We start from the raw sequence: 25,343 nt of genomic DNA, 5'->3' as shown, positions 1-25,343 counted from the left end.
ATACCATGCTGCATCAAATTAGGTAGTCTTCTAGCCTTGGGATTTGCCAAATAACACCCTGTTCCAAGTTGTCTTTTCTTTCGACCAACTCTACACGGTAAAAAGAAAAGGCCAAAAAAAAAAACTTCTGCTCAGCTCATTTTACCTCCCCTTCTCCCCCACCGAATATCTCGCATCACCCGTGCCCCATCCTCCCCACAAACAACCGCCTCTTCTGCGCGCACCTTCTCCTCCCTCTCATACCTCCTCCGAATCCGCGCCGCATCCCGCGCCTCCCGCTCCGCCCGCCTCTTCTCTCTGGCGACTGCCCGTTCCCGCTCCGCGCCCCCGCGCTCCGCCTCCCCACGCAGCCGCGCCACCTCCTCCTCCCCCAGCTCCCACGGCGTTCGCAGCACCTCCAGCAGAAACCGCAGCCGCGCGTCCACGAACACCATCTCTGCGTTCGTGTCGGGGACGAATTTGACCCGCTCCGCGTGCAGTTGCATCGTGGCCCGGAAGAGCGACAGCGTGCCTTTGACTTGTACCATGGTGCCCGGGTGCAGGCGTGATATGTCGAGGGCAGTGCCGTCAGTCGCGGAGACGTGTCGTGTGCTTGGATGGGTGTCTGGGTCTGGAACTTGCGTGTGTGCGATGGGTAGTGGGTTGGGGGCAGGGTTCGTCGGGGTGGCGTGTAAGAAGGCGATGTCGAGGGTTGCACCGGTGCTGTCGTCTAGGGTGAGGATCGTGCGCCGGGGCACTTCGGACCGGGCCACAATCAGGCCGACCACTGTGACGAAGCGGATGGGGTGGTTTTTGTAGAAGAAGATCTTTTGGCCTGCGCACGGGGAAGCGTTAGTCGGTGGCCAGCTAAAGTGTTTTATGAAGAGATTGGGGTGGGCAGAGGTGGAAGCGGTAGGAGTCGAGGGAAGTTGGATTCATCCATGATATGAGCCAGAGAGGTAGATATTGTATACATGTCCACAGTCTAGATCCTGACCTAGGCGGGGGGGGGGAGGGGCGTTTCATGCAACCCTAGGTAGAGGCACAGCATGACCGGAATCCAATTTACCGGAGGCAAGGCTTTATAACAAGGCAGAAATCAAATCGCGCACCTTCAAAGTCTTGTGGCCTGTGGAGTCGATGTACATCTGCTGCGGCCATTTTCACCCAGGCGAAGTGCGTTGGCGACGCCTTGAAGCAGAATGCTGGATAGAATACGAGGTCCGCATTATCGACTGTCGCCATCGGCTCATCTTCTCGTTGGATGTGAGGGATTGGAGGCTCCCTAAGTCGGCGAAAGGTGTAATTGATCTCGAGGAATGCGTCGCGATGGCGTGGGGGACCGCCGCGCCGCGTCACGTGAGATGATGTATACTGCGAGGGCACAGCGCCGTGAGATTCCTTCTTACTTCGTTGATCGAGACTCGAGGATCGTGAATAGCATGGAAAGTGATTTTTCTCCCTCCTTTGAGTCTGCACTCCCTGCAACGCGGGGAGTGCAGGTGGGTTTCTAACGACAGATCACCGAGGATGATGATGATACCAATCTATAAAGTTGCTTTCTTTCACCAAATTGGGCCTCTTCTTGATCCCAAGTCTACCCCCAATGGCGAGGTAGATTTGAAAAGGTCCCTTGAGCGTGTGAAGAAGCCAGCCGCCAGCTTCGATACGGCCACAGTGATGCTTCTCAGCTCTGGAAGTGGGTTGGCAACAACGTGCCCGACAGCCGCAACCACGGACGTCTAGTATGATTCCAGTATCCTGCTAATACAGCATTGTTTCCCCCTCCATCATCCGCTTTTTTGGGTTCCGGGGGCCTGTTCCTGTCGCTGCCTCTCCTCCGGACTGATCTCATCAATGGTAGTTTTCCGCTCCCCCAATGCCGCCCGCACCTCCTCCGCCGAGTTCTCATGGCCGGCCGTCGCAACCGTCAGAATCTCCCTCTCCAGCCCACTCACATGCTCCCACTCAATCCCCGCCGCCGTCAACATCTGACACCCCTCTGACGCCCCCACGAATGTCCCGGGCTCTTTCACCCCGAAAAAGACCTTCTGCACTCCCGCCCGCCCGCCGGCTCGTGTCGCCGTGAGCCGCTGCACGCATGGCGCATTCCCGGACAACCGCTTCCCACACGGCTCCATGGTCACGTACATGACGAGCGAGCGGCCCGGCTCGACCGGCAGCACCTCGTTGACTTGTTGTTCAGGTACGCGGTGTACGGCGGCGAAGTTGGCGAGGCAACATTGCTCAGCGTGCGTATTGCCCGCTAGCTCCATGGTGTAGCCAGTGGAGAGAATGCGATCGTCGGCGTGCGTGGGGTCGTCGTTTTTGCGGGAGAGGAGGATGGCGCCGACGCGGAAGTTTGTCGGGCGTGGCGGGGACTGTTCGGCTAGGTTGATGCATTTCTGCATGTAGGCTGTATGGGAGGATATGGTCGTCATGGTGGGAGTTTTTATTTTTTTTTTTTAATTATATTCAGGCTGTCGGCCGTAGTTTTAGATTGGCGGGGAGTGTTTGGTGGGTACGAGTGATGCTCGTAGAATGTGTAGAGGAGCAACCGAAGCTTCTGTGTCTGGGAGAATTGTAAGGTGAAAGGTGGGAGATCAGAGGAATTAGAAGAGAGTTTGAAATGGTGAAGATGTTGAAGGTGTTGAGGATGGTGGAATATTGGATCTCTGAAGCGCGCGGAGCTGCAGCCGAAAGCGATGACGGAATAGTGAAATCGGGGAAAATGGGGCGCGCGTTCGGTCGTCGCGTCGACCCGCGCCGGGCACGCCTTTCTTCAAGTTTTGTCCCCACGTCTTATCTGTCGATCCCATCGAAGGACAGAACTCAATCATTCTCCGATCGAATTGGTTCTTTGGCCCACTAAGAATTAATCATGGCAAAAGGTGCAAAGTCCGAAGAGCAACCGCCCGCGGCCGAAGAAGATCTTTACAAGATCTTGGGCGTCGAACCGAATGCAACCCCCGAGGCGATCAAAACTGCATACAAGAAGAATGCACTGAAGCACCACCCTGGTGCGTCATCCGATCCATTTATGAAACTTAACTCGTCACTCAGGAGACATGCTAATATCAAAGAAAAGACAAGGTGGCCGAGGATGCCCGTGACGAAGCCCACGCCAAGTTCCAACAAATCGCGCTTGCATATGGTGTCCTTTCAGAACCTCGTCGTCGCGAGATTTACGATCGCACGGGCCGGACCGACGATGCGTTTGGCGAAGATGGCGACTTTGACTGGATGGAGTTCTACCGCGAGCAGCTGTCCGCCATGCTGGACACCCGCGCAATTTCCGACTTCCAGAAGAAATATCAAGGCTCAGATGAGGAGAAAAAAGATTTGCTAGAGGCATATGACACCCATGAGGGAGATATGGATGGCATCTATGAGTCTGTGATGCTTTCCAATGTCCTGGACGACGACGAGCGCTTCCGGGCCGTTATTGACCAGGCCATTGCTGACGGCGAGGCGGAGAGCTACAAGGCGTATACCGAGGAGTCTGAAGCTAAGCGCCGGGCGCGAGTGAAGAAGGCCCAAAAGGAGGCCAAGGAGGCGGAGAAGTTGGCGAAGAAGGTGGAGAATGACAAGAAGAAGAAGGCGGCAGCTGCGTCAAAGGCAACCAAGGGTTCTGCTGGGAATGAGGATGATCTGCTCGCGTTGATCAGCAAGAGGCAGCAGCAGCGTGGACAGGGCTTCCTGGCGCATTTGGAAGAGAAGTATGGACAGCCCAATGGCAAGAAGCGCGCTGTCGAGGAGCCACCGGAGGAGGCATTTGCGGCAGTCGGGGCGCGTAAGAAGTCAAAGGAATCCAAGCCGAAGTCCAAGAAGTCTTCTAAGTCATGAGCTGCAGACATGACATGCGGCCATGCTGTGTTTACAGATTATTTGCATATTTTTTTTTATATTGAGCGCTTTCTTCCTACGTTTCTATTGCTCACCGGAGTGTGGGGGCTTGTTTGAAATAGCATCGGGGCCGTTTGGCAATACGGGTTTTCTTTTATGGTCTACAATGAATGCCGGTTTCTGGCATAAGCTTCAGATGTTCTCATTTTACCTTCCGCCTTCTTCTCTCAGCATTCTCTGTGAAATCAGGTCGTGGCTGATAGCTACAGACTTGCCATTGACCCAATCATTACCTATTTGGTTGATGAACCCGTAACCAGTAACCCACTATTAGCGAAAGGAAAAGCTCCTGTGAGCCATTGAACGTATTTGTGAATGGATCAACCTATAGCGATTGGGTACATAGACATGTAGGACATCTTCGTTAGGGACTCTTGCCATGAGAGCAAGAGGAGATATTCAAGTTCCAGAGTGCCGAGGTAAGCGGCCGTCATAGGGAAGGCTTCACCTCACGACTGCTCCTTCTCAGGCTGGCTCCGTCTCAAACACACTCTTGGCCTTCGCTCTGTTGCTCCATTCCTCTTTGGCATTCTTTAACACACCTTGCGACAATACTGCTGTGCCAATCTGCTTCCCCACGACCCCGGCATTCCGTATGTACACATACCAGGTGGCGGCGGCCAGTGTTCTGGAATTCTTCCCCATGCTGATCAGACGCAGGGTTCATTCCTTAGAGGCGACAGCCTGACCGTCATAAAGTGGGTGATCAACTCCACATTCCTCTGTCATCTGGTATCCTCGTTGGCTGGCCGGCCGGGTTCCCCACCATAGGTCGAGCCGGAGGCGGAACCGCACGCGATGTCGTACCACCCTGACGGCCGAACCTCCCCCATATCTCAAGAGACAGAGCCCAGCGGACAGAACCGAGTCTCGCATAAGTGCTCTTCATCACAATTATCCAGTCCGACTCCACGAGACCCGCGACTGTCTGGTCTGAGCCGCGCGGTCCAGAATCTGCTGAACACCCCACAATCTGCAAGGAGGTCGGGTACTGGCGCGGGAGGGGCTGCCCGATTATCGCGACGCGGAAGTCGCAGTCCAGTTGAACCGTTCAAATCATCGCCGTTACGCATTAGCTCTTCGGCCATGGCGTCCGCGCCCAGCTCGCCGGAGAGGCACAAGGATGAGACCGGGGATGTCGCTCGTAGATCTTCCGATCAGTTCAGCCGAGAGGGAGATCGACCAGCACCCACGAGCCGTTCACTGGGTCTTGACGAGGATGCAAGATCAGATATATCCACAGTTTCTTTGGACCAGATAGGGCTGAAGAAAAAGTCTCATGGACGGAAGAGCGTGGCGGCAATGATGTCGGGGTTGGAGTCGAGGCTGTTTCCGAAAAGCTTCACTCGGGGTCGCGATGTCAGTCGTGGGTCTTCTCGGCGTGGCTCGTCGTTGGATTCACGCTCTCCTTCGTCCACATCTCGGCTAAGTCGCTCTGTTTCACCCGCCACCCGGCACAGCCAATCTGGATCCAGCACCACCGAGGCAACATCAGAGAGAGGAAAAGCGATCAAAATAGACGATGCCCACAACAAGTCGGATGAGGCTCTGGCGAAACTCCGTGGTCGTCTCCCTGACTATGTGAAACCAGCTGATCAGGAGGAATCCGGCGAGCGCCTGGCCAAAGATGTGTTTGACCGCGACAAGAACATCATCGAAAGCAGTGACGACGATGGAGACGATGATTCGAGTGAGGATGAGCAGATATCTGGCATTCAGGTTGTCCAAACTCGCGGTCGCCAGGAGAAAAGCTCGGATATCAGCTCTATCACTTCCAGCGATTTCAACAAGCCGAAGACTCCCAAGTTTCATATCGCTGAAGAACGTATGCGCTTTTCCTCTTCCTGCAACCCCAATGCTCCAGAGACTGATAGAATGACTCACAGAACAAACAGCCAACAAATCAAGCATTCCTAATCTGGAAAAGAAGCCCAAGAAATCCGCTCTGAAGACAGTCATTCATCCTCGAACCAGCTTTGATATCCCAACACCATATGCGCAATCCGCAGCTGGAACACCCTATGGATCAGAGGACGAAGCCGAAAAAGCGGACGTCCATCGTGCCCAACAACTCAGCATTTCCATGTCCACAATTGACAATCGCGTGCCAAACCGTTCCATCCGCACAATCATTCGTGGTGACTTTGCAGGTCTTCAGGAAGAGGCTGATGGCGGACGTCGTCGCCAGCGCAAGTATTTGGTCGCAACTGACCTAAGTGAAGAATCAGTGTACGCTTTGGAATGGACCATCGGGGCTGTTTTACGTGAGGGAGATACGATGTACGCCATATACGCCATGCATGAAGATCTCAACACCTCGGTACAGGTTGGAGAAGGAGCAAAAGCTATGCAAGATGCGGCGGCGGTCGTTGGGTCTCAGACGAAAGAAGCTACCCAAGGCTATGGTACCGGTCCGCGTAATATTCTCGGTCTATTGGGTCCACTGGGTCCTGGTACTGTCAGCAAGTCCAGCTCTGTTGATTCTCGGGCATCTCCTATGGCGGAAGCTGAACGGGTCAGGGCAGTGGAGACTGTTTCGAATACCTGCGTTCAGCTTCTACGGAAGACCTTGCTGCAGGTTCGGATTGCCGTCGAGGTGATCCATTGTAAGAGTCCAAAACTCATGATCACCGAGGCTGTGAGTTTCAAGTTCCAATTGTAGTGATATCTTCATGCTAATTTTCCCACGCAGATCGATGAGCTCGAGCCTACTCTTGTTATTGTGGGTGCTCGAGGGCAAAGTGCGTTGAAGGGGTAAGTTTCATAATCCCTCCAACAAGCCTGTGGCCTGAGTTCTAACTTGTAGCAGAGTCCTCCTCGGCTCATTCTCCAATTATCTCTTGTCCAACTCTTCAGTGCCTGTGATGGTCGCACGTCGCAAGCTCAAGCGACACCCCTCCAAGGGCAAGATTGACAGCTCGAACGTGCGGCTATCCAATAACCTTAGAACTCCGAAAAGTCTCACGCAAGCAAAGATAGACTGAGGTCCCACACACGACCTCTTGTTCTCAGAGAGGCTCATTGTTACTCCTGCATTTTTATGACGCATGGCTGGCGTGGTTACACTGGATTTCTGCATATGCGATGATGATATGACATGGGCATGCGCGTATTGATTACTTACGATACTTATTCTTAAGGCCTATTAAGGCCTTTAATCTTTTTACCTCATCTCTGCCGTAACTCTAGCGGTTCTATTTTGAACACCACTATCTCAAACCATCAAATTTTCATTCCACCCATCAGTGCTGTTCGTGTGGAAACGCTGTCTCATCGTATCTATTTAGACCATCCCATTAATCTTTTCAATCCGGCCCTAACAAGATCATCTATTCGAAGTGGTGATGAGTGATTGTCATTTCTCTATGGATTTACTCTACTCTGACATCGGCATGTGAACCAAGAGACCAACCTCGCTACTCATGGGAATGAACATATGTATCGAGAATTGAAAAAGGCCTCGGTATATCATCATATTCCTAACAGTGATGAATTGAAAGCCCACATGCAGAAAAGAAGCGAGTCTAATTGTTGGTTGTCGTCTATTCGGTTTATATTTGCTTTAAATTACATTCTTGAGCGGCTGCTCAGCCAAAAATCGTCGCAGATTGTACGCAATTAGCTCAGTGCAGCCTTGGGGCCGCCCACCCGCCGCGTGAGGCGAAATGATCAGGTTCGGTGCCTTCCACAGAGGACTCGACTCGGGGAGCGGCTCCTGTTTGAACACGTCCAGCGCGGCACCCGCAATCTCGCCCTTCTCCAAGGCGTCTACCAAGGCGTCCTCATCCACAGAGACGCCGCGGCCAACATTCACTACCCACGCGTGCTTCGGGAGTAGCTTTAGACGTTCCGCATTGAGCACATTATATGTCGAGTCAGACCCGGGCAAGATCATCACGAGCGCATCCGTCTCCGGAAGCAGCTCGGGGAGCTTGTCCTCGGAAAACACCTCAATGCCATTGCGCACGCCGTGGCTCCGAGCCACGCCACGAACCTGCGCACCCAGCGCAGTTAACAACGGCGTCAGCGTCTTCGCGATACTGCCAAAGCCCCAGATGAGCACGCGCGCATCGCGCAGCGTAGTGAAGTCGGACCGCGGGAACGATCCGCCCAAATGGCCCGGCCACTTGGACTGCAGCTGGTAGTCGCGCATCTCGTAGAAGTGGCGGGCGCCGTTGAGCAGCAAGCCGAGTGTATGCTCAGCAACGGGGTGGTCGTGCAGGCCGACGCCGGTGGTGATGAGGGTACGCGAGCTGTCGAAGCCGGCGCCGAGCACGTCATTCGGGCCGGCGGCGAGGGATTGGATCCAGCGCACATTCTTCATGCGTTGCGCGGCATCTTTGAGGTTGTCCGCGCTGTTTGCCCAAGTGACGAGGATCTCGGCATCGATGAGGTCCTCCGGGATCGGGGCCTTGACATCATAGGGGTGGAGGGAGACGGAAAAGCCTTGCAGGTCCTGCACGTCGAGTTTCACGGAGGTCGGGTATAGGAGTTTCATGATGGAATAGATATTCGTGTAATAAGTCTTTGTATATCAATAGGAATAGAAATATATGCAATGGTGAAAATGACCCCGGACAAAAAAAGACAGTTTTCCGTGGAGGGGAATTGCAAGTTGGGGGCGGGGGAAGGACGTGGGGGTGCCATTTGAGTGCCAGAAGCAGTTGACCTCGGGGGAACTAACCCCGCTGGCCGGTTCAGTCTGAAGCCTCCGTCTAGTTAGGCTTGGATGAGCCACCGTCAAGAAAGGAAATATCTTCACACTGGTTCCGATATGAGAATAGATCGCCCGGATAAGGGTGCTTTGGTATACATTATAAATGTTGGCTGTCAAATAGATGGTTGAAGCATTAGCATGGATAATCTCCTGCTGTCCATTGCCTTCTGTGCCTCTATAGATAACCTCACGTGACTGAGAGCCCCTCCTGACAAAATTTGATTTGATTTGTGCCTTATTCAACTTGGAGAGCTCTTTTTCACCTTTATACGCCAGATCCGTCTTCTTCATTAGAAATCGACGGCATGTCTCGAAAAAGCTAAGGGATGATAGTCTTCCCTAGAGGCGGTAGTGTTATAATGCCCTAGTAAATTCAAAGCTCCTGAAATTCCAGAAGAATATTTTACTTACATAGACGGGTTCCTTAGCTTGTAATCCCTTATGAAGTGATACATTAAGGGCTTTTACGGAGCATGAAAATAATCCCAGGAGAAATCAAATTGTATTTATACATTGTAGCAATATTCTTCATGAAGAGCGCGCAACGAGTATGACGTCGAACCCTCTAAACATCTTTTTGACTTGAAATACTGTCGTTTATCAAACAATTATATTCTAATATATTTTTCCCTGGCGCCTGGAGGACTCTCAATACTGACTGACAAACGTATTACAGAGAGTCAATAACATCTAGAATAAGATAAATATATAAGTTAAAATATACGAAGTCCACTCTGGGAACAAAAGCGGGGAGAGAGGAGCACTCAAACGGAAGAGGCCGCCAGAAGTTGCCAGGCATAATACTGTGTACGAGATTGTATCTATTCAATATTTTCTGGTAGATATTGCAGTCGACACCGCCATTAATATCAATTCTCGGAGGTATAGTGATCACGGACTGGATTATCCAACATGGTTCCAGTAGGAAAGCTCCGAAGGGATTTCTCCACAGAGACCCGCGACCAATAGACGATCGTCCTAACATGGCAATATGGGGGCTGTATTTTAGAGCCAAAGACGGCGATGACACTGAAGCAAATTGGAAGCAAAATAGAGAAATATTTGGATATCATGCATCGGACTTTCCCAATGAGGCTGCCCAATATTCAGGAATAGAGCAAGATGAGCTCTTTGAACCTCCTTATCGACATCAACAACATCATGATTCCAGTATTTGTACCCCATTCCGCCGATAGCATAGCCTGAGATGAAGTGTTTGATCTACCGTGTCATCAATTGAGATGCCACAAGGATGAGCTAGTTCGGCACGAGAGGCTATAGACTGCGCTGATACGGAACATGTAAATTTTCCCATTATGCTTCTAAGTCTGATCGCATCTGGAGAGAGATACAGTCATAAAATCAGTACAGCTATATTCGAAATTGCCTTCGATGTTTTGCACAGAAAAATTGTTTCCAGAACCCTAAGTCGAGATACACTAGGCCCAATACGGATAGCCACCATGCAGGGGCCATTACACCAAATTTACAAGTACGGTTCCTACAAAACATTAATACATTAGCCATGGACTCAACATATGAAGGCAAGGCTTGTTAATTGCTTGACGACGTGTTGTCAATAGATTATATTAAACCGTACTTCTAATTATTCTGTCAAAGAAAGCGAGACCAACACCAGACATAATAAATTGACTGAAGCTAAACCGATCCAGCCTCGATAGTCAGGCACCTAGTTTCCCATTCTAGCAGGATTTCGGAATAGGACAAGGTGTGGGGGTGATTCGGACCTAAAATTAGTTCCTGTTTGATTACGCAGCTTCTAAGCATATTGATTGCGTCGGTACTTCGACCTGCGGACTCCTAGGCAAAGGCAAGTTTGGCCATGCTCGTCAGCGTACTAGGATGGTCCACGCTGAGCTTCGTCTTGCGAGTCTCTATGACCTGCATAAAGAGCTGCTCGGCCTCCTCCAACCGACCCTGGTTCTGGTAGGTCGACGCGAGATTGGTTATGCTCGTCAGCGTGTCGGGATGGTCCACGCCGAGCTTGGTTTTGCGAGTCTCTATAACCTGCACAAAGAGCTGCTCGGCCTCCTCCCACCGACCCTGGTTCTGGTAGGTCAACGCGAGATTGATTATGCTCGTCAGCGTGTCGGGATGGTCCACGCCGAGCTTGGTTTTGCGAGTCTCTATAACCTGCACAAAGAGCTGCTCGGCCTCCTCCCACCGACCCTGGTTCTGGTAGGTCAACGCGAGATTGATTATGCTCGTCAGCGTGTCGGGATGGTCCACGCCGAGCTTGGTTTTGCGAGTCTCTATAACCTGCACAAAGAGCTGCTCGGCCTCCTCCCACCGACCCTGGTTCTGGTAGGTCAACGCGAGATTGATTATGCTCGTCAGCGTGTCGGGATGGTCCACGCCGAGCTTGGTTTTGCGAGTCTCTATAACCTGTACAAAGAGCTGCTCGGCCTCCTCCCACCGACCCTGGTTCTGGTAGGTCAACGCGAGATTGATTATGCTCGTCAGCGTGTCGGGATGGTCCACGCCGAGCTTGGTTTTGCGAGTCTCTATAACCTGCACAAAGAGCTGCTCGGCCTCCTCCCACCGACCCTGGTTCTGGTAGGTCAACGCGAGATTGGTTATGCTCGTCAGCGTGTCGGGATGGTCCACGCCGAGCTTGGTTTTGCGAGTCTCTATAACCTGTACAAAGAGCTGCTCGGCCTCCTCCCACCGACCCTGGTTCTGGTAGGTCAACGCGAGGTTGTTTATGCTAGTTAGCGTGTTGGGATGGTCCACGCCGAGTTTGGTCTTGCGAGTCTCTATAACCTGCACAAAGAGCTGCTCGGCCTCCTCCCACCGACCCTGGTTCTGGTAGGTCAACGCGAGGTTGTTTATGCTAGTTAGCGTGTTGGGATGGTCCACGCCGAGTTTGGTCTTGCGAGTCTCTATAACCTGCACAAAGAGCTGCTCGGCCTCCTCCCACCGACCCTGGTTCTGGTAGGTCGACGCGAGGTTATTTATGCTAGTTAGCGTGTCGGGATGGTCTGCACCGAGTTTTATCTTGCTTATCTCTAGGACCTGCACCTGGAGCTGCTTGGCCTCCTCCCACCGGCCCTGGCTCTGGTAGGTCGACGCTAGGTTGGCAATACTCATTAGCGTGTCGGGATGGTCCGCGCCGAGCTTCGTCTTGCGAGTCTCCAGGACCTGCACCTCGAGCTTCTCGGCCTCCTCCCACCGACCCTGGTTCCGATAGGTTGACGCGAGGTTGGCCATGCTAGTCAGCGTGTCGACGTGTGATTCGTCCAGCAATTTGATTTTCAATTCGAGTGTCTTCTGATGCATCTGCTCTGCCTCTCTGTACTCACCCTGATGCCGAAGTACTTCAGCAAGGTTGTCCATGCTGCTAAGTGTGTGTGGTCCGCATGAATCTATTGCTTGGAAACTTCTGAAGGACTCAGTAGCTAACTCCCATGCCTCACGGTATCTGCCAAGCGCCAACAGAACTTTCGCGACCTGAACTTGGCAGCTTGCAACATCTCTAGCAGTGCTTCCAGGCAGTCTCGATGTTATCTGGAGTGCCTCTAGAGCAAATTTCTCTGCATTCTGTAGTCTTCCAAGCTTTAATTCGTAATGTGACACCTTCTCCAGGAGCTCGGCGCGGACTAGTGAATCCTCTTCAGAGACTCCCTCGAGTGTCAGGACTTTTGTGGCATGTTGTAACAACATAGTAGAAGTATTGTAACCTTTGTTCTGATCTGTTGGAAACAGCCGAGCTAGCAGGCGCAAAGACATCGATAGAAAGCGCTGCCTGTCGCCTTGAGACTCAAGCCAGTTCTGCATGAATAGCTGGATAAGGCGGTGAATGGCGTAAGTTCTTCCTTCATTGTTGGGAGAAATGAGTGCCATGGCCCTGAGCGTCGAGATTGCATCGCTCAATAATAATTTGTCCGTGAATTCCTCGGCAAGGAGAGAAATGGGAATCGTGTCCGGGTCGAAAAAACTCATAAGCGCCAGCACATCAGCTGCCAGAGTGTTTCTCTCTCGAATGCGGTCGAAGGATATCTTCCAGGTTGAGTAAAGGGACTCCCATCCTTTGTCCCTTGTGAAGTCGGGTGCTTCAAAATTCAGAACACGCCTGGCTGTTTCCTGATCCTCAAAATAGCGCAAATACTCCGAAACCGGGAGACGGAATGTGTCCATATATATGGCAGCTTGAGCAATAGCCAAAGGGAGATATCCAAGTTCCTTTGACAACAAGGCTAGATCGTCTGAACTTGATTGATCGTCTGGACTCCTGGAATTGGTGGGCGACGTTGCAATCTTCTTGAGAAGTGCAATTGATTCTGACTCACTCAACGGTGAGACTTTAATGACGTTGTTCGAGAATGAAACTTGCTCGGCGAACCCGAGATCTCTTGTCGTGTATAGAATAGAGCCATGTGAGCACTTTGGCATATGCGCTAAGGGTGCTTTGCCTGCAGCTTCTTCACCATTGAGAAACTCGTATGCGTTATCCACGTTGTCGACTATCATGAGCCACCTGCCAGCGCTTTCACTCTCGAGCCAGCGCTTGACTCTAGACATGAAGAAAGAATTTATCTGGTCAGTGCTAAGTATGCCGCACTGAACAGCAATGCGATAGTAGGATTCCTGGACAGCGCTTATACTAGCACCATTAACCCAGAATACAGAAATCCCAGTATCTCGCTCAATGACTTGATGCGCAAATTGGATTGCAATCTGTGTTTTACTTTGGATTCCCCGGAATTAGTCCAGAACCTGAGGGACAACGCAATGAAACAACTGACCCAATGCCGCCTAGCCCACAAAGTGATAAAACAACTTGGCCATCACCACTTGAGTCCATTCGGGAATGCAATGTACGAAGTTCGTATTGACGACCAACAAAGTGCAAAGTACGCGGCAGAGGGACCAAGAAATGCGTCTTGGAGATGACATTTCTCGTGAAGTAGGCACCTGTGCACATCTTAATAATTGAAAAACAAAGGCGTTGAATCATCCTAACCGGCAATAAATATTGAAAGCCTGCCATAATTGTCTTGTTGATCCAGCTTCATGAAATGAAGGCTATTGTCGACAATTGCTTGGGTCTGATTCACCGGTGCACTGTTCTGCGTCGAGAGGAGGTCGAGCTGGCTCAGACAGTCATGCCAAGATTGATGAAGGGCAGTCTGAAAGTCAAATGAAACAATATTGCCATACGGGCTCACCAATGTTTCATTCCAGGAACTGCGCTGTATGCATTTGTTAAGTATGTCTATAGCTGTGGGCCTAGCAGACTGATCAACAACGCAGCACTCAAGAACAAGTTGTCTGAGTTCTCGTGAATAGTTAGATGGGAGCGCTGGTAAAGAGTTGTATCCATCTAAGTTGCTTGGGGGAGTTTGTAGGCTCATCAAATTCCAGATAGTGGCACCAAGTGAGAAGATGTCGCAGCTCATTGTCCACTCAAAAGGAAGGCTATCAGGTCGGTGGGGACCGAGCGGAACTTCCTGTGGTAAGTTAGTATGGTGGTATCAAATAATCGCTCATGTATGGGTCTGGCCTACTGGAGCCGTGAATCCATAAGAACCAACTATAGTCTCAGCCACTTGGAGCGGAACGCTGAGTCCAAAGTCACCCAGTAATACGACCGGATAAACACAAAATATGTCGTCATCACTGATACAGACGTTCCTCCTCCAATTCTCGTCGTCATCGTTCCAAGGAGGGTCACATAGTAGAACTGTGCGGCGCCAAATAGTCAACACAAGCCTTTTTCTGGGTTTGGAAAGAAAATATACCATTTCTGGGTTTGATATCTCGATGAATAATCGGTGCATGCGAGGTGTCAACTGAGAATGTTATCCTCTCCGTAGTCCAGGAGACCCTTGGGTCCTGAATGGCACGATCTCGAAGGTCAGGAGGAGGTTTCCTGGTCAAACGGTCCAGAACCACCTGAGTATCTGCTTTTTCGACAATTTTCTTTCTTTGAATTTTAATGCCATGATGACAGAGGGATAAAGCCGCGCTCAAATGAAACAATGCATGCCAAATGAATGCTTCAGGAAGAAATGACTTTCTCCGCGGTGAATGAAATCCATCATGATGGCATATGATGTCTCCCAAATCGACTGCTTGAGAGTCGCTTTCGGACAACTCTGTAGATGCCCATTGCATTCGAAGATATGCAGCATTCTTAGCGGGAATATGATCGAAGGCAATGAATCGAATGATGCTCGGGTGGGAAAGAGCCTTCAAACTTTGATATTCTCGCTGGACTTCTTTGATAGCTCTCGCAACGTCTGGTCGGCCAGTATAGTCGAAAACTTTCATCGCAATTAACTACCATCGAGTTAGTATATGCGCTTGAAGTATCTTCATCTCGATCAGCACCTGTCCATTTTCCTTGAGAGGTCCTATGACAGAGCCTTGCGTTCCTTTCCTTATCTTCTCTGACAATCGTGGACCTGAGTCCAGATACTCGAGGGTTTGCCGCATAAGGTCTGGTACAGTGTCAGATATCACCGAGGACTAATTCGCATATTCCGGGCTGTTGTTTCCATCCCAGGGTTACTGACCTGCGAGACCCATCTTTGGCCCGAAGCTGCGGGGCCTTTGTTTCGCTGCAATAAGTTCTGAGAATAGGTAGCCCAGAAGTGACGCAATGTCCCGCTATTTCTTGAAATATGTACATCCGAGAGCGGAAGCTTTCAATACTGGGGGTCAATACATAACAAACGTAGCGAGTCCTTCAAAATGGAACCCCGCTTTGGTTCACGTGTGATGAGGGATGTCTCAGAGAGCACGTAAACCAACCATGGCAAGCCACGTGTAATCACCCCAGCCCGGCTGCCCAACTCTGTCGTCGACAATCAACGCCTGTGGTATGTTACATGGAGAATATCACAAGCAACACGAAATCTTTTGAATATGTTTGGAATTGATACCATAATTGGTCTGGCATCGCTTGCTATCACGATACCTGGCTTGGTGCAGACCTTCGTCCATGCGGGCCGCTGGCTTTCCGAAAAGCTTCCAAGAGCTCCAGAGTCAACGGAAATCGCTTACATACAAGACTTCTTCCTATTCTTGGATCGCGGCACTATGCGAATAACTCTGGAGACAGTTGAGGACCTGTATATTGATACGCCTGACACAGTCTTGAGGTCTAGCCTCGAAAAGAGCGCTAAGCAAATATGGGCCAATATGACTGAACTGGAAAGGCAAATCCGCTTGCTGAATTCCCTTAATAATAATGAAAGACAAGTAAAAAAGGCAACTGAGGCTGCTCTAGCTACCATTAGGCAAATTTACGATTTGGAGACCCAGCTCCGAGCATATGTGCAAGTGCAGATAGCCTCTCGGGCTGTACGGTCACGATTTGAGTTTCGCAGGACCCAGTTTTGCCTCATTGTGCCGCCCACAAAATTGCCCTACTCAACTTCAAATGTCGCCCTGTGCGACTTCAAACTTCAGAATCGAAGAGGTTCAGAAACTTGTCTCGTTCAAGAGAAGGTTTTTCCTGGGTTATCCTCCAAGCATGCGTACGAGAGTGCCGTGGATTTAGCCAGGACTATCCAGTTTTCCGACTCTCCCAATGGTCTGCTTGAACTGGCAGGCTTTCAGGTCCAGACTTCATCTCCCCTAACAGACGATCGTTTTCAGTTTGTCTTTTACTTTCCAAAAGATCGCATGAATCCACGGTCGTTTCGCGATATCCTCCTGGATCCTGTCAACAAACCGATACCTCCAATACCTCGGAACTACCGCTTCATTCTCCCACGGAAACTTGCAGAGGCGGTCTATCGAGTACACCAGCGAAATCTAGTCCACAAGTGCATTCGCCCAGAGAGCCTTCTGCTCTTCGAGCCTACCCCTGGAGACTTCCCCGCGATAAAATATCCGAACGTGATTGGGACGCTTTTCCTCGCCGACTGGGAACATGTTCGAAAGACTGTTGAGGCTTCTAAACGACAAGCTTATGACGACTGGACCATGGCAATATATCAGCATCCGGCGCGCCAAGCGCGACCTGGCAGTGTGGCCGAGTCCAGTTACAATATTGGCCATGATATCTACAGCCTCGGAGTTTGTCTCCTGGAGATTGGCCTTTGGGATTCCTTCATTGTATATTGCGAACGAATTCCGAGACTCTCACCACTGTTATCTGATGCAAAATCGAAATGGAAAAGGGAGAATAATTTTGCCTGCCAATCCATGACAGAAGCACAGATCGAGCAAAAAGTGTTTATCACGCTTGCGGGAGAACGTCTTAAATATGAAATGGGCGAAGCTTACTCAAAACTAGTGATCAAGTGCCTGGCATGCATTGAGAAGGGCTTTGGGAATGTTCTCAAGTTTGTGGACAGTGACAGTCGTGACTGGGATGAACAGGGCGACCTGTTCATTCAAGAAATACGTAGGGGACTGGCAGAAGCCAGCACAATGGGAAGCGGAATCTATAATCGGATTGCCTGAATGGCCCCAGAACAGCATATGTGTAGACAGTGGAGAAAGCATTGTTTTCTCCCTCTGGCTGAGGTAATGATTCAAAAACTTATCTCTTAAGATTCTTGACTTGCAGCCTGAGCCTTCTCCTAGGTACTAAACGAGAGACTTTATCGTCAGGTACAGCTAAATTCGAAATTGGCTTCCACACTTTTTAACCTGGATCGGTGCAATAGCGGATGTGGTGACCAACCTGTTCCCCGGAACCCAACCCCTTTTATCACAGCCTGACTCGTCAATGTATGCAAGATGGTATGACCGGAATTTGGAGACGTTGTGAGCTAATAATCCTGTAAATCATTGTTCTGCTCCTTCACCCCCTGGCGAGTAGCCTTCTTTGACCACTTCTGAGAGATCAGCGCTCGCCTGATGCTAGATGTCGTTGCCTACCTGCCAAACTCATCCCATAGAAAGATTGCCATCTCATCGAGATAAAGGTCAGGCTTCTCTTGTAAATAGTCACACAGGGGCCCCCGGCATCGATGGTGTAATAATGCCTGCTCGAACGGGAGGCGCTCGGGTGTCACCAAATTGCCGCAGGTTAGTGCGGATGGTGGTAACGGAACGCGGGCTACATCCAGCCGCTTGAGCAATCTGGGTCGTAGTTAGTGATTTGCTCAAGATCATATCTCGGATAAACTCTCGAGTAGAAGCTGGCAGGTTCGGGGCCATTGTCGCGTGTCTTTTGGTGGGGAGGGTAGAGGACAACGTGGGCAGAGATTCTAGTTACCATCTAGGCGGAGGGACAAATTGGCAGAAAAAATATATTGATCAAATGTATTGTTATGTACAGATTTCACATGGTATTAGCCTTGTGAGATACTTTACAGTTCTTTTCTGACGTACAGGGATGATCTTCCAGCTAACTAAAACCGGACTAGGCAGTTTCACCATCGCCTTGGCATTAGGGTTTGAGATTCTTTCTCTATGTAAGACATGGAAGGCAATTTCGAATATAGCTGTAGAAGATGAAATTCATTTGTACGGAAAAGAATGCTATCGCTGTAATGGCCTGGGATACCCTGTCTTGCCTGATGATCAAGGGAGTCTGTGATCATCTTGACAGCCATAAGAATAAATTAGGCAACCGTAAGCTGCAGCGACAGGGGCTGCCTTTATGAAGGTGTTGTTAAATGAGTGGAAGTTCCGACAAAGTCTAGACACATTAGCCCCATACGGGAAAGTCATGCCTAATATAACCCACGAATTAAAATTACGGGCGGGCCTTAGTTGACGGCGCCAGATCTAACGAAAGGTATAGCTGTAGGGAATCATGAAGTGTCGATCGGGGCGGAGGGAAGGGGCTGTGTCTGGGCTGATTTACAAGGCTTTTTTAACGGCCCTGCCCTCGGGCCGCACCGTCCTAAATGGCTGTCAGTCGCGGCACTTGAACCATGGCACCCCGACTCGTCAGTTGCTATTCTTAAATCGTTTAAGGTTTTCAGCAATTTATGTCATTATCCGATTGCTCTGGATTTCAATAAACCAAAATGGTCAATGGGGGCTCGAGTAGGGTAATAAACTCAAGGAGCCCCGTGCAACGCAACAAGCTCCATTGGCTGTGTTAAGAGGCCCGCCCAATGGGAAGATGCTTGGCAACATCTTAATTACCTAAATTGCTAAAGGAGCGACAGTGGTGGACACTCTGGCTGGCATGATCAACCAAGCCCAACGTAATTGGGCCTGAAATAGCGTCATGAACTTTCTTGGCGTGAAGGGCCACTAAACTATAATGGGTAACTAGATCGGAGTCGAAGAGCTTGACCAAATAGAAAATAAACAGAGAACAACCGGCGTACATTGCCAAGATGACACGTCCTACGATCGGCATGGGGGCCGAAGGGGCTGAAAATCACCCTTATTTGCTATACTTAATGGATGCCGTCTGCTATGAAAGGGATTTCTTAACGTGAAAACGAAAGCGAAAACAGTCTTTGACTAGCTTGGCCTCAGAGCCGTCTGGGCCCGGAGACCATACAGAGGCTTCAAAGCTCCATAAACATTGCTACGAGTTCCAATACTCCATCCTTGTTACAATCTACGTATCATACCTTATATGATGGGATTTTGGAGGAGGGAAGCGGCTGAAGCCATGGCGGAGGCAGGCGTCGAATGCGAGCTGGTCGGAAAGGCGATGGGTCCTTTGGTGGGCGATGGGGTATGTACAACTGTGAACGCCGATGAATTGTTCATGCCACTAAACGCTACTAGATTATTGTAGGCTTCGGCGGTCAGGCACTCTTATCATTAGCCCTGTCTGCATGGGTGTTCTTCCTGACCACCCACGGCAACATGGATATCGTCCACCCAGAAGACTCCATCGAACGTGAGATTGAGCGCAAGCGCCTGGACTTTGTCTCTAAGATTTTAATGATCGGATCTGATTTCCAAACGACGCTTGGAATAGCATATTTGGTCACCACTTTTGCGCTGGTACGAATCAGATCCCCCGGCAGCCTCCATTCTCGATATCTTCTTTTGCTAAAGTTTCTGATTTTTCTTACAGTCATCAGAAATGGATACATACCACTTTCATCTAGTATTCGACATTGCTAGCTTTGTCGGCGTGTCGAACACGGCCGCCCTCGTCTGTTGGAGATTCTGCCTTGCTAAGTTGGGCGAATTCCCAGGTATGAAGAATCGAAATGGACGGAAGCGCATTTCTTTACGCACGTGCTTGACTGAGGATCGCTACCGTGGCACACTTATCTTCCTCATACTATACCTAGCCCTTTTGATTGTCCTTGAAATTCGCCTCAGTCAATGGTCACCTGACACAGAACCGGGTCGTTGCTACTATTCGCACTTGGTAACAAGTCCGTCAGCTTCACATCCCACCTCCGATATGACTTATGTTGGCGTTACTGGCTTCTGGCTCATTCTTATCGTTCTTGCTGGCATGTTCGCTGGCGTTCAAAGGAGACGGGCAATTTTGATTCTGTCCATGCTTCACTTTCCACTGCATCTCTATATGACGATTGTGCTTCGACAGGCGAACCAAGGAAAATTTGAAGGCGAGACAAAGCACGAGCACGAATGGGATTTTGGCCAGACAACGGCTGTGATTCTTCTAGGAATTGCCGTTGTAGAGCTGATCAAAAAAGGCCGAGAATACTATAATTTTGAGCGTCAGGTGGCTAAGAATGGCATCCCTCTCCCTACAAGGGACCAATCACTGGAGGAAGTTGAGAGTGCCACTAAGAATGGCTATGTTCTTGATGATACGCGCCTGAAAAACGAACAAATTTCCCAAAAACAGCTTGCTGCTACCAACGAACACTCCGCCAACTGAGAAAAAGGAGTAGGAGGACTATATTTAATCATGTCTCTTTCGATAGATATGACGGTGATGCACAAGGGAGTTCGATAACAAGGCGAAGAAGAATCACCGAGCCTGAGTCTTGGCTGTGGAAACAAGAGCCCTTTCATAAATCCGCTTAATGGAGGATACTTGCTGGTGAGGACTTGACAAAATACCTATCGATAAAAGATCAACCAGAACCATTGATGCTTAGCGGAGCAGAAGAAGTGATATCAATTAATCATAATTTGGAAGCATGTACCGGAGTTCATGTGTTTTTATCATTCTCAAAAAACATCGCATCCATCTTCAGAGCCTTTAATAGGAAAACTACAACAACCCAACAAAAGGATATCTATTTTCATGAGCATCATTTTACCAGAGGGGTAATTAAAGTGTCTAGACTCGCATAGCTAAGCTTTGGGGGCCAATCAAAGGCCAAATGAATACTAGTCGAATGACTTAGTTACCTTCACCTTCTAAATTCACGTTAGACCATCTATAACTTGAAAACGAAGACGGAAGCACTAAATTTATACACCCTACTTTCCTGAAGCTCTTCTGGCTCCTAGACTAAGTTAGATTAATGTTTCAAGTAGAGCTAATCACCTCATTATTTGCCACATTTTTACCTTATGTATTATGTATAATGAGGAAGGCATAAATCATTAACTTTGTCTAGCGGTTCAGTACGTTCAAACTGAAAAGAATATATGATATAAGGGCTCAACGAGTCGGGCCAGAGAGAATGAAGCCTGATTGCAACGTACTTTCAGGTCTGTGTGATCACAGGCATGGTATAGGATCCTTTCAGAGGAGTTGTTGCCGAAACTGCGCTCCATTCAACGCATTTAAGTACTTTGTTGGGTATGATGCAATGGGTCAGTGAGACAATATGAGATTGAGAAGTTTATGACAGCAGTCCCGAAGACAGGATATTTAAGTACAAGGTAAAGGTAACAAAGGCAAAGAAGCCGTCAAGCCAAACCCTCCTGCTTCCCACGAAGCAGCACCATCTGCTTCTCAAAATCTTGATTCTGATTACCCATAATCGCCTTCTCTTGCAATTCCTCCAGTAAATCAATTACATAGTCTTGGCAGTTCCAGCCCGGAATATCGTTGTAAATGGTAGCTTGGTCTGCCGCAGCTTTAATTTCTTCGACTTTGATGACACCCACATGGCATAGGTAGAATAGTTCAATCAGACCCTCTGATTGCCGGGCATCTCTTGTCTCTGGCTCGTACTTGAATTGGCCATCGGAACCCTTGACTTGGAGAAGGGCCTTGTCCTGATCGGTGGTGCCGTCTATGAAGAGACCCCAATGGTTGAAGGCGCCTTCGCCGGGTAGAATGGCAACATAGATTGGTATGGTGGACATGTTTTAATTCGGGCCGAATGGAAATTGCTATGCATACTTAGAACCTATAAAGAGCAGGCATATGGAAGTTGATACTCAAACTCACCGCGACCGGCACAATAAAATTTACCCAAGTAGATTTTAATTAATAGAACGGATCGGCTTTATGGCGAATTCAAAGAATGGAGACTACACATCAGTACATATGTACTCATCTGATTTGGAGTTGACTGCACACCAGAAGAGACATGCCTAAATTAAACCCGCATCATGAACTATGGAACCATGGAAATACGAGCCCTTCTGCAGGTGTTGAAACTTGCCGGGCGCGAGGGAGGCGCCGTCGCCCAATGGACAAGAAGGGTAGCGGGAAATGGCGCTAAGCTGTATGGTTGTCACTCACTCCGGACGCTGACCTTATGAATAAAAATAGCAGATCAGGACAAGGGACCTGTTTGTCAAGTTCACTGCAAGCGAGAGGGCGCTTCTTGAGTTTCAGCTTCTGCATGCTGAATTACCCCAGTGACGGCGATACGCCTGGTGCGAAAGAGTACATGTCGGCACCGGGCACTTCAGGTTCTTGGCAATGCGGTAGCTGATTTGATTGGGTCGGGACCCCGGAAAAAGGATTTGCTTATCTACTACTGCATCTGGTGACCCACGCACGCATGTATGAAGATCTCGGCGGCAATAAAGACCTTACCCCTGAACAGCCAAGTCATATCTCTGACACTCTACCTAAGTTCGCTTTAAACTAAGACTTTAGTTTCTGTCAATATAGTAGGATACTGTGACAGCTTGTAAAGGTGGGATCTAATAAAGGTGTATATATTGTGTGGTTGGTTTTTCTATCCAATTACCCCAGTGCATTTTGGGAATAATAACGGAAATGCATCCCCTAGGAATTTGCCGCGATGGACTCTATTCATTCGTCTCCTGATCCTTGGAGTCTTCTGGGTAGAGGCGGTCTATATCCATCACCTCTAGTACACCTGCAGCTTGTCACTCTTAATCTAGTCTCCCCGCCTGCGCAGTTGACCCTTCTGCTCCATCTCCCCCAAAATGGCTGGATAAAGGAAGGTGTAGCAGAGGCTCAGATGCACCTAATGGCGGGTCCTCACCTATGAACAAGGGCGAATGGTGTAGGTTGGAGGCAGAGTGTGTGCTGTGTACTTTCAGTGGGCTCCAAGCCCCAGTTTCAATTGTTTTCGCCTCAAAGCCAAGGACGGCACCATCACAGTTGGAATAATTTCGGGGTCAAAACCTTGGGGCAACCAGACTGATGGGAAACTCACGTGACAGGGCTCGAGTAGGCGGTCTTTACATCTTAAGTAATGTAATATACCTTGTAGTCGGCCGATCAATCCCTGTCCACTGCATCCTTTAAATTCTACGAAAAACTCTTTCACCTTTGACCATCAAAGGATCACCGTGGCGCTCTTGGCTGCCCTCTTCTTCGGCGTACTAAAATATTTTCAAATGACTTACTGGGCTTTGATACATATGTGAGATGCTTTGGTTGCTGTTACTGTATAATGGTATTAAAAAATTGAAAAGTCCAATACGGTGAATTTTTGTCTTGGTTCGTTTTCGGCTAATCTATAGGCATGGCCTGAGAAAGCAAGCAAAGCGATTTACACTATCTGAACTCTGAAAGCAGATCTGAATTTACGCATTGCAGCTGCCTTGTCTGAATCCCATGTATATACAGTCGGGTCTCCTGTCACTCCCGGTTTGGTTCGAGGGACACCTCCTAATAATTCGCGTAGTCCATTGAAAATGACTTCCATGATATACGATGCCCCAATCCCATATGTGAAGCCATCACAAGCCATTCAACCTTTAGTTGGTTTTTTAAAATAGTTCTTTTGATACCATCCAAGAGCGTTCGTTAGAATAGTTTTGGCCTCGTCTTCATCATACCACTTCTTCGCTTCCACACTGAATATAGCTAAGACTGGCATAGTGATTCCTAAGTTATTTGCTTTCAAGTTAATATATTAATCGGAGGGAGGGCACTTGGAGTAATGATACCTACAAAAGTATTTTTTCGATGTAGTATCGAGATAGCCTGTTGATAATAGCAAATTTTCCTTAGAAAAATAATTTAGCAACAACAAGAAAGCGAAAGCGAAGGAAGTTGGAATTTAATTAAATAAAACCGCTCTTAATAAGCCATCGCTTCACGTCTCGATTGGGCATTACTAAATTAACAGCTGAGATTATTCTCTGTCTTTCTTTGGATGAAACTGCGCCATTCCACACCAAAAGCACAACATGCTTGATTTAATGAATATGTAAAAGTTTTTGCGGTGATGGATACAAAGGTGAACCTTTCACTGTCGCCCTCGACTGATCCCAGGGGCCGGGCGCTACAATGGCATATATTTAGTATTCCTAATACTATAGCACCGTTGTTTTATTCGCTACCCATATCTATCACTATTACCTTGCGCTGTTGGGAAGAAAAGGATATCATTCTCAATATGATTTCTTTCTTTGACAGAGATATTCCACCGGAATTATGAATGAATAGGTATGATGGAAAAGGTAGTAGATGCATGTGCAGGTACAAACGGAATGTTGGTATGTGGCGCGTATATATTTTATTGGAGCTAAACCAGACTAAGGAATATGGATACAGGCTCAATATATCGTGTAGTATCTGTGAGTGTGTCTCTTGTTCAAGGACTAGTAGCATACGAATTGATTTAGGCCAAAGAAAATCCTATTAATCCTGTTGAATCAACATTCTGGGGTTGAACATGGACAGAGAACCAGGCGCTTCGTTTAATGTTGGGTTTGGGGGAGGCCAAAGAGTATCCTATCAATTCTGTTGAATCAACATTGTTGGATTCAACATGGATAGAGAACCAGGCGCTTCGCTTAATTTTGGGTTTGGGGGTCTTTACTCCACTACAAGGCACTGCTCAATATAGTAATTTCTACGAGTGTAAGAATGTCCAAAGAAGACTGATGGCACTTTTCAAGTTGTTTCTATTTTCGAATCTCAAATATTAGTAACACAGATTATCATTGATACTACTAGTAGTGCCCACTAATCCGTGCGGAATCTTATGTAGCCGGTAGCATCATGCCCACGACATGATTTGAAGAACTGTTCCAGACTGCGGCAGCCCTAGTGTCCGAAGACCCACTCCCTGCTGGTATATACCACATATAACATGATCAAGGACGAGAGAAGCCGGCAAGAGAAATTCTCCTCAAATTTGGCGAAGACCTAGGAAGATTTAGACGAGAAAGAGAGGCGGTTTCGGGGGCGAGTAGCCGGGTGCACAGAAGAATGTACGGATCCCCGCAGTATTCAATAACTTCTCCTCGACAGTTTCAAAAAATCGAAAGCACATCCATCTCCATAACCACAACTGCCCTTCTACGCTATCATATATCAAAATTTGTTGAAACCCCGCCCCAACAGTACGGGAGAAGCCAAATGATGTCAATCCGCAGTGTATTTCATCGAGCCCTGGTATAAACATAGAGAGGGATCTAAAGAACACTGTAAGAAAGAGAAGGAGAAATGACCCAAAAAGAATACACGCTTTTGTGTGAAAGGCCCGTGCATCATCGAAACAAGAAAACGTCTAGGCAT

The 25,343-nt window shown here is 48.9% G+C and overlaps 10 protein-coding genes across 10 annotated transcripts; 4 read left to right on the top strand and 6 right to left on the bottom strand.

Moving 5' to 3' along the window:
- Positions 1-131: 131 nt before the first annotated feature.
- On the bottom strand, positions 132-1,140 carry N7462_003103 (OB-fold domain-containing protein; the record flags this gene model as incomplete). Its single annotated transcript, XM_057074829.1, has 2 exons — positions 132-814; positions 1,092-1,140. The coding sequence occupies 2 exons, from the start codon at positions 1,138-1,140 to the stop codon at positions 132-134; spliced, it is 732 nt and encodes a 243-aa protein (XP_056934334.1).
- A 629-nt stretch (positions 1,141-1,769) lies between these two features.
- N7462_003102 (putative DRAP deaminase) lies at positions 1,770-2,420 on the bottom strand (the record flags this gene model as incomplete). Its single annotated transcript, XM_057074828.1, has 1 exon — positions 1,770-2,420. The coding sequence occupies one exon, from the start codon at positions 2,418-2,420 to the stop codon at positions 1,770-1,772; it is 651 nt and encodes a 216-aa protein (XP_056934333.1).
- Positions 2,421-2,860: 440 nt separating this feature from the next.
- Positions 2,861-3,825, top strand: N7462_003101 (DnaJ domain protein; the record flags this gene model as incomplete). Its single annotated transcript, XM_057074827.1, has 2 exons — positions 2,861-2,999; positions 3,068-3,825. The coding sequence occupies 2 exons, from the start codon at positions 2,861-2,863 to the stop codon at positions 3,823-3,825; spliced, it is 897 nt and encodes a 298-aa protein (XP_056934332.1).
- An 858-nt stretch (positions 3,826-4,683) lies between these two features.
- N7462_003100 (universal stress protein family domain protein) lies at positions 4,684-6,869 on the top strand (the record flags this gene model as incomplete). Its single annotated transcript, XM_057074826.1, has 4 exons — positions 4,684-5,710; positions 5,772-6,523; positions 6,578-6,639; positions 6,695-6,869. 4 exons carry the CDS (start codon positions 4,684-4,686, stop codon positions 6,867-6,869), a joined length of 2,016 nt encoding a protein of 671 aa, XP_056934331.1.
- A 578-nt stretch (positions 6,870-7,447) lies between these two features.
- Positions 7,448-8,383, bottom strand: N7462_003099 (phosphoglycerate dehydrogenase; the record flags this gene model as incomplete). The annotated part of the gene is made up of 1 exon (XM_057074825.1): positions 7,448-8,383. The coding sequence occupies one exon, from the start codon at positions 8,381-8,383 to the stop codon at positions 7,448-7,450; it is 936 nt and encodes a 311-aa protein (XP_056934330.1).
- Positions 8,384-10,423: 2,040 nt separating this feature from the next.
- N7462_003098 (uncharacterized protein) lies at positions 10,424-13,580 on the bottom strand (the record flags this gene model as incomplete). The annotated part of the gene is made up of 2 exons (XM_057074824.1): positions 10,424-13,310; positions 13,369-13,580. The coding sequence occupies 2 exons, from the start codon at positions 13,578-13,580 to the stop codon at positions 10,424-10,426; spliced, it is 3,099 nt and encodes a 1,032-aa protein (XP_056934329.1).
- Positions 13,581-15,493: 1,913 nt separating this feature from the next.
- N7462_003097 (uncharacterized protein) lies at positions 15,494-17,041 on the top strand (the record flags this gene model as incomplete). The annotated part of the gene is made up of 1 exon (XM_057074823.1): positions 15,494-17,041. The coding sequence occupies one exon, from the start codon at positions 15,494-15,496 to the stop codon at positions 17,039-17,041; it is 1,548 nt and encodes a 515-aa protein (XP_056934328.1).
- Positions 17,042-17,530: 489 nt separating this feature from the next.
- N7462_003096 (uncharacterized protein) lies at positions 17,531-17,743 on the bottom strand (the record flags this gene model as incomplete). The annotated part of the gene is made up of 1 exon (XM_057074822.1): positions 17,531-17,743. One exon carries the CDS (start codon positions 17,741-17,743, stop codon positions 17,531-17,533), a length of 213 nt encoding a protein of 70 aa, XP_056934327.1.
- Positions 17,744-19,586: 1,843 nt separating this feature from the next.
- Positions 19,587-20,363, top strand: N7462_003095 (uncharacterized protein; the record flags this gene model as incomplete). Its single annotated transcript, XM_057074821.1, has 1 exon — positions 19,587-20,363. One exon carries the CDS (start codon positions 19,587-19,589, stop codon positions 20,361-20,363), a length of 777 nt encoding a protein of 258 aa, XP_056934326.1.
- A 986-nt stretch (positions 20,364-21,349) lies between these two features.
- N7462_003094 (uncharacterized protein) lies at positions 21,350-21,751 on the bottom strand (the record flags this gene model as incomplete). Its single annotated transcript, XM_057074820.1, has 1 exon — positions 21,350-21,751. One exon carries the CDS (start codon positions 21,749-21,751, stop codon positions 21,350-21,352), a length of 402 nt encoding a protein of 133 aa, XP_056934325.1.
- Positions 21,752-25,343: the final 3,592 nt, after the last annotated feature.

This window comes from Penicillium macrosclerotiorum, assembly GCF_028827735.1.
Source record: "Penicillium macrosclerotiorum strain IBT 26536 chromosome Unknown utg000003l_segment0_segment0, whole genome shotgun sequence".
NCBI lineage: Eukaryota > Fungi > Ascomycota > Eurotiomycetes > Eurotiales > Aspergillaceae > Penicillium > Penicillium macrosclerotiorum.
Note: the sequence above shows the minus strand (reverse complement) of the source record. Positions and strands in the feature narration are given on the sequence as shown.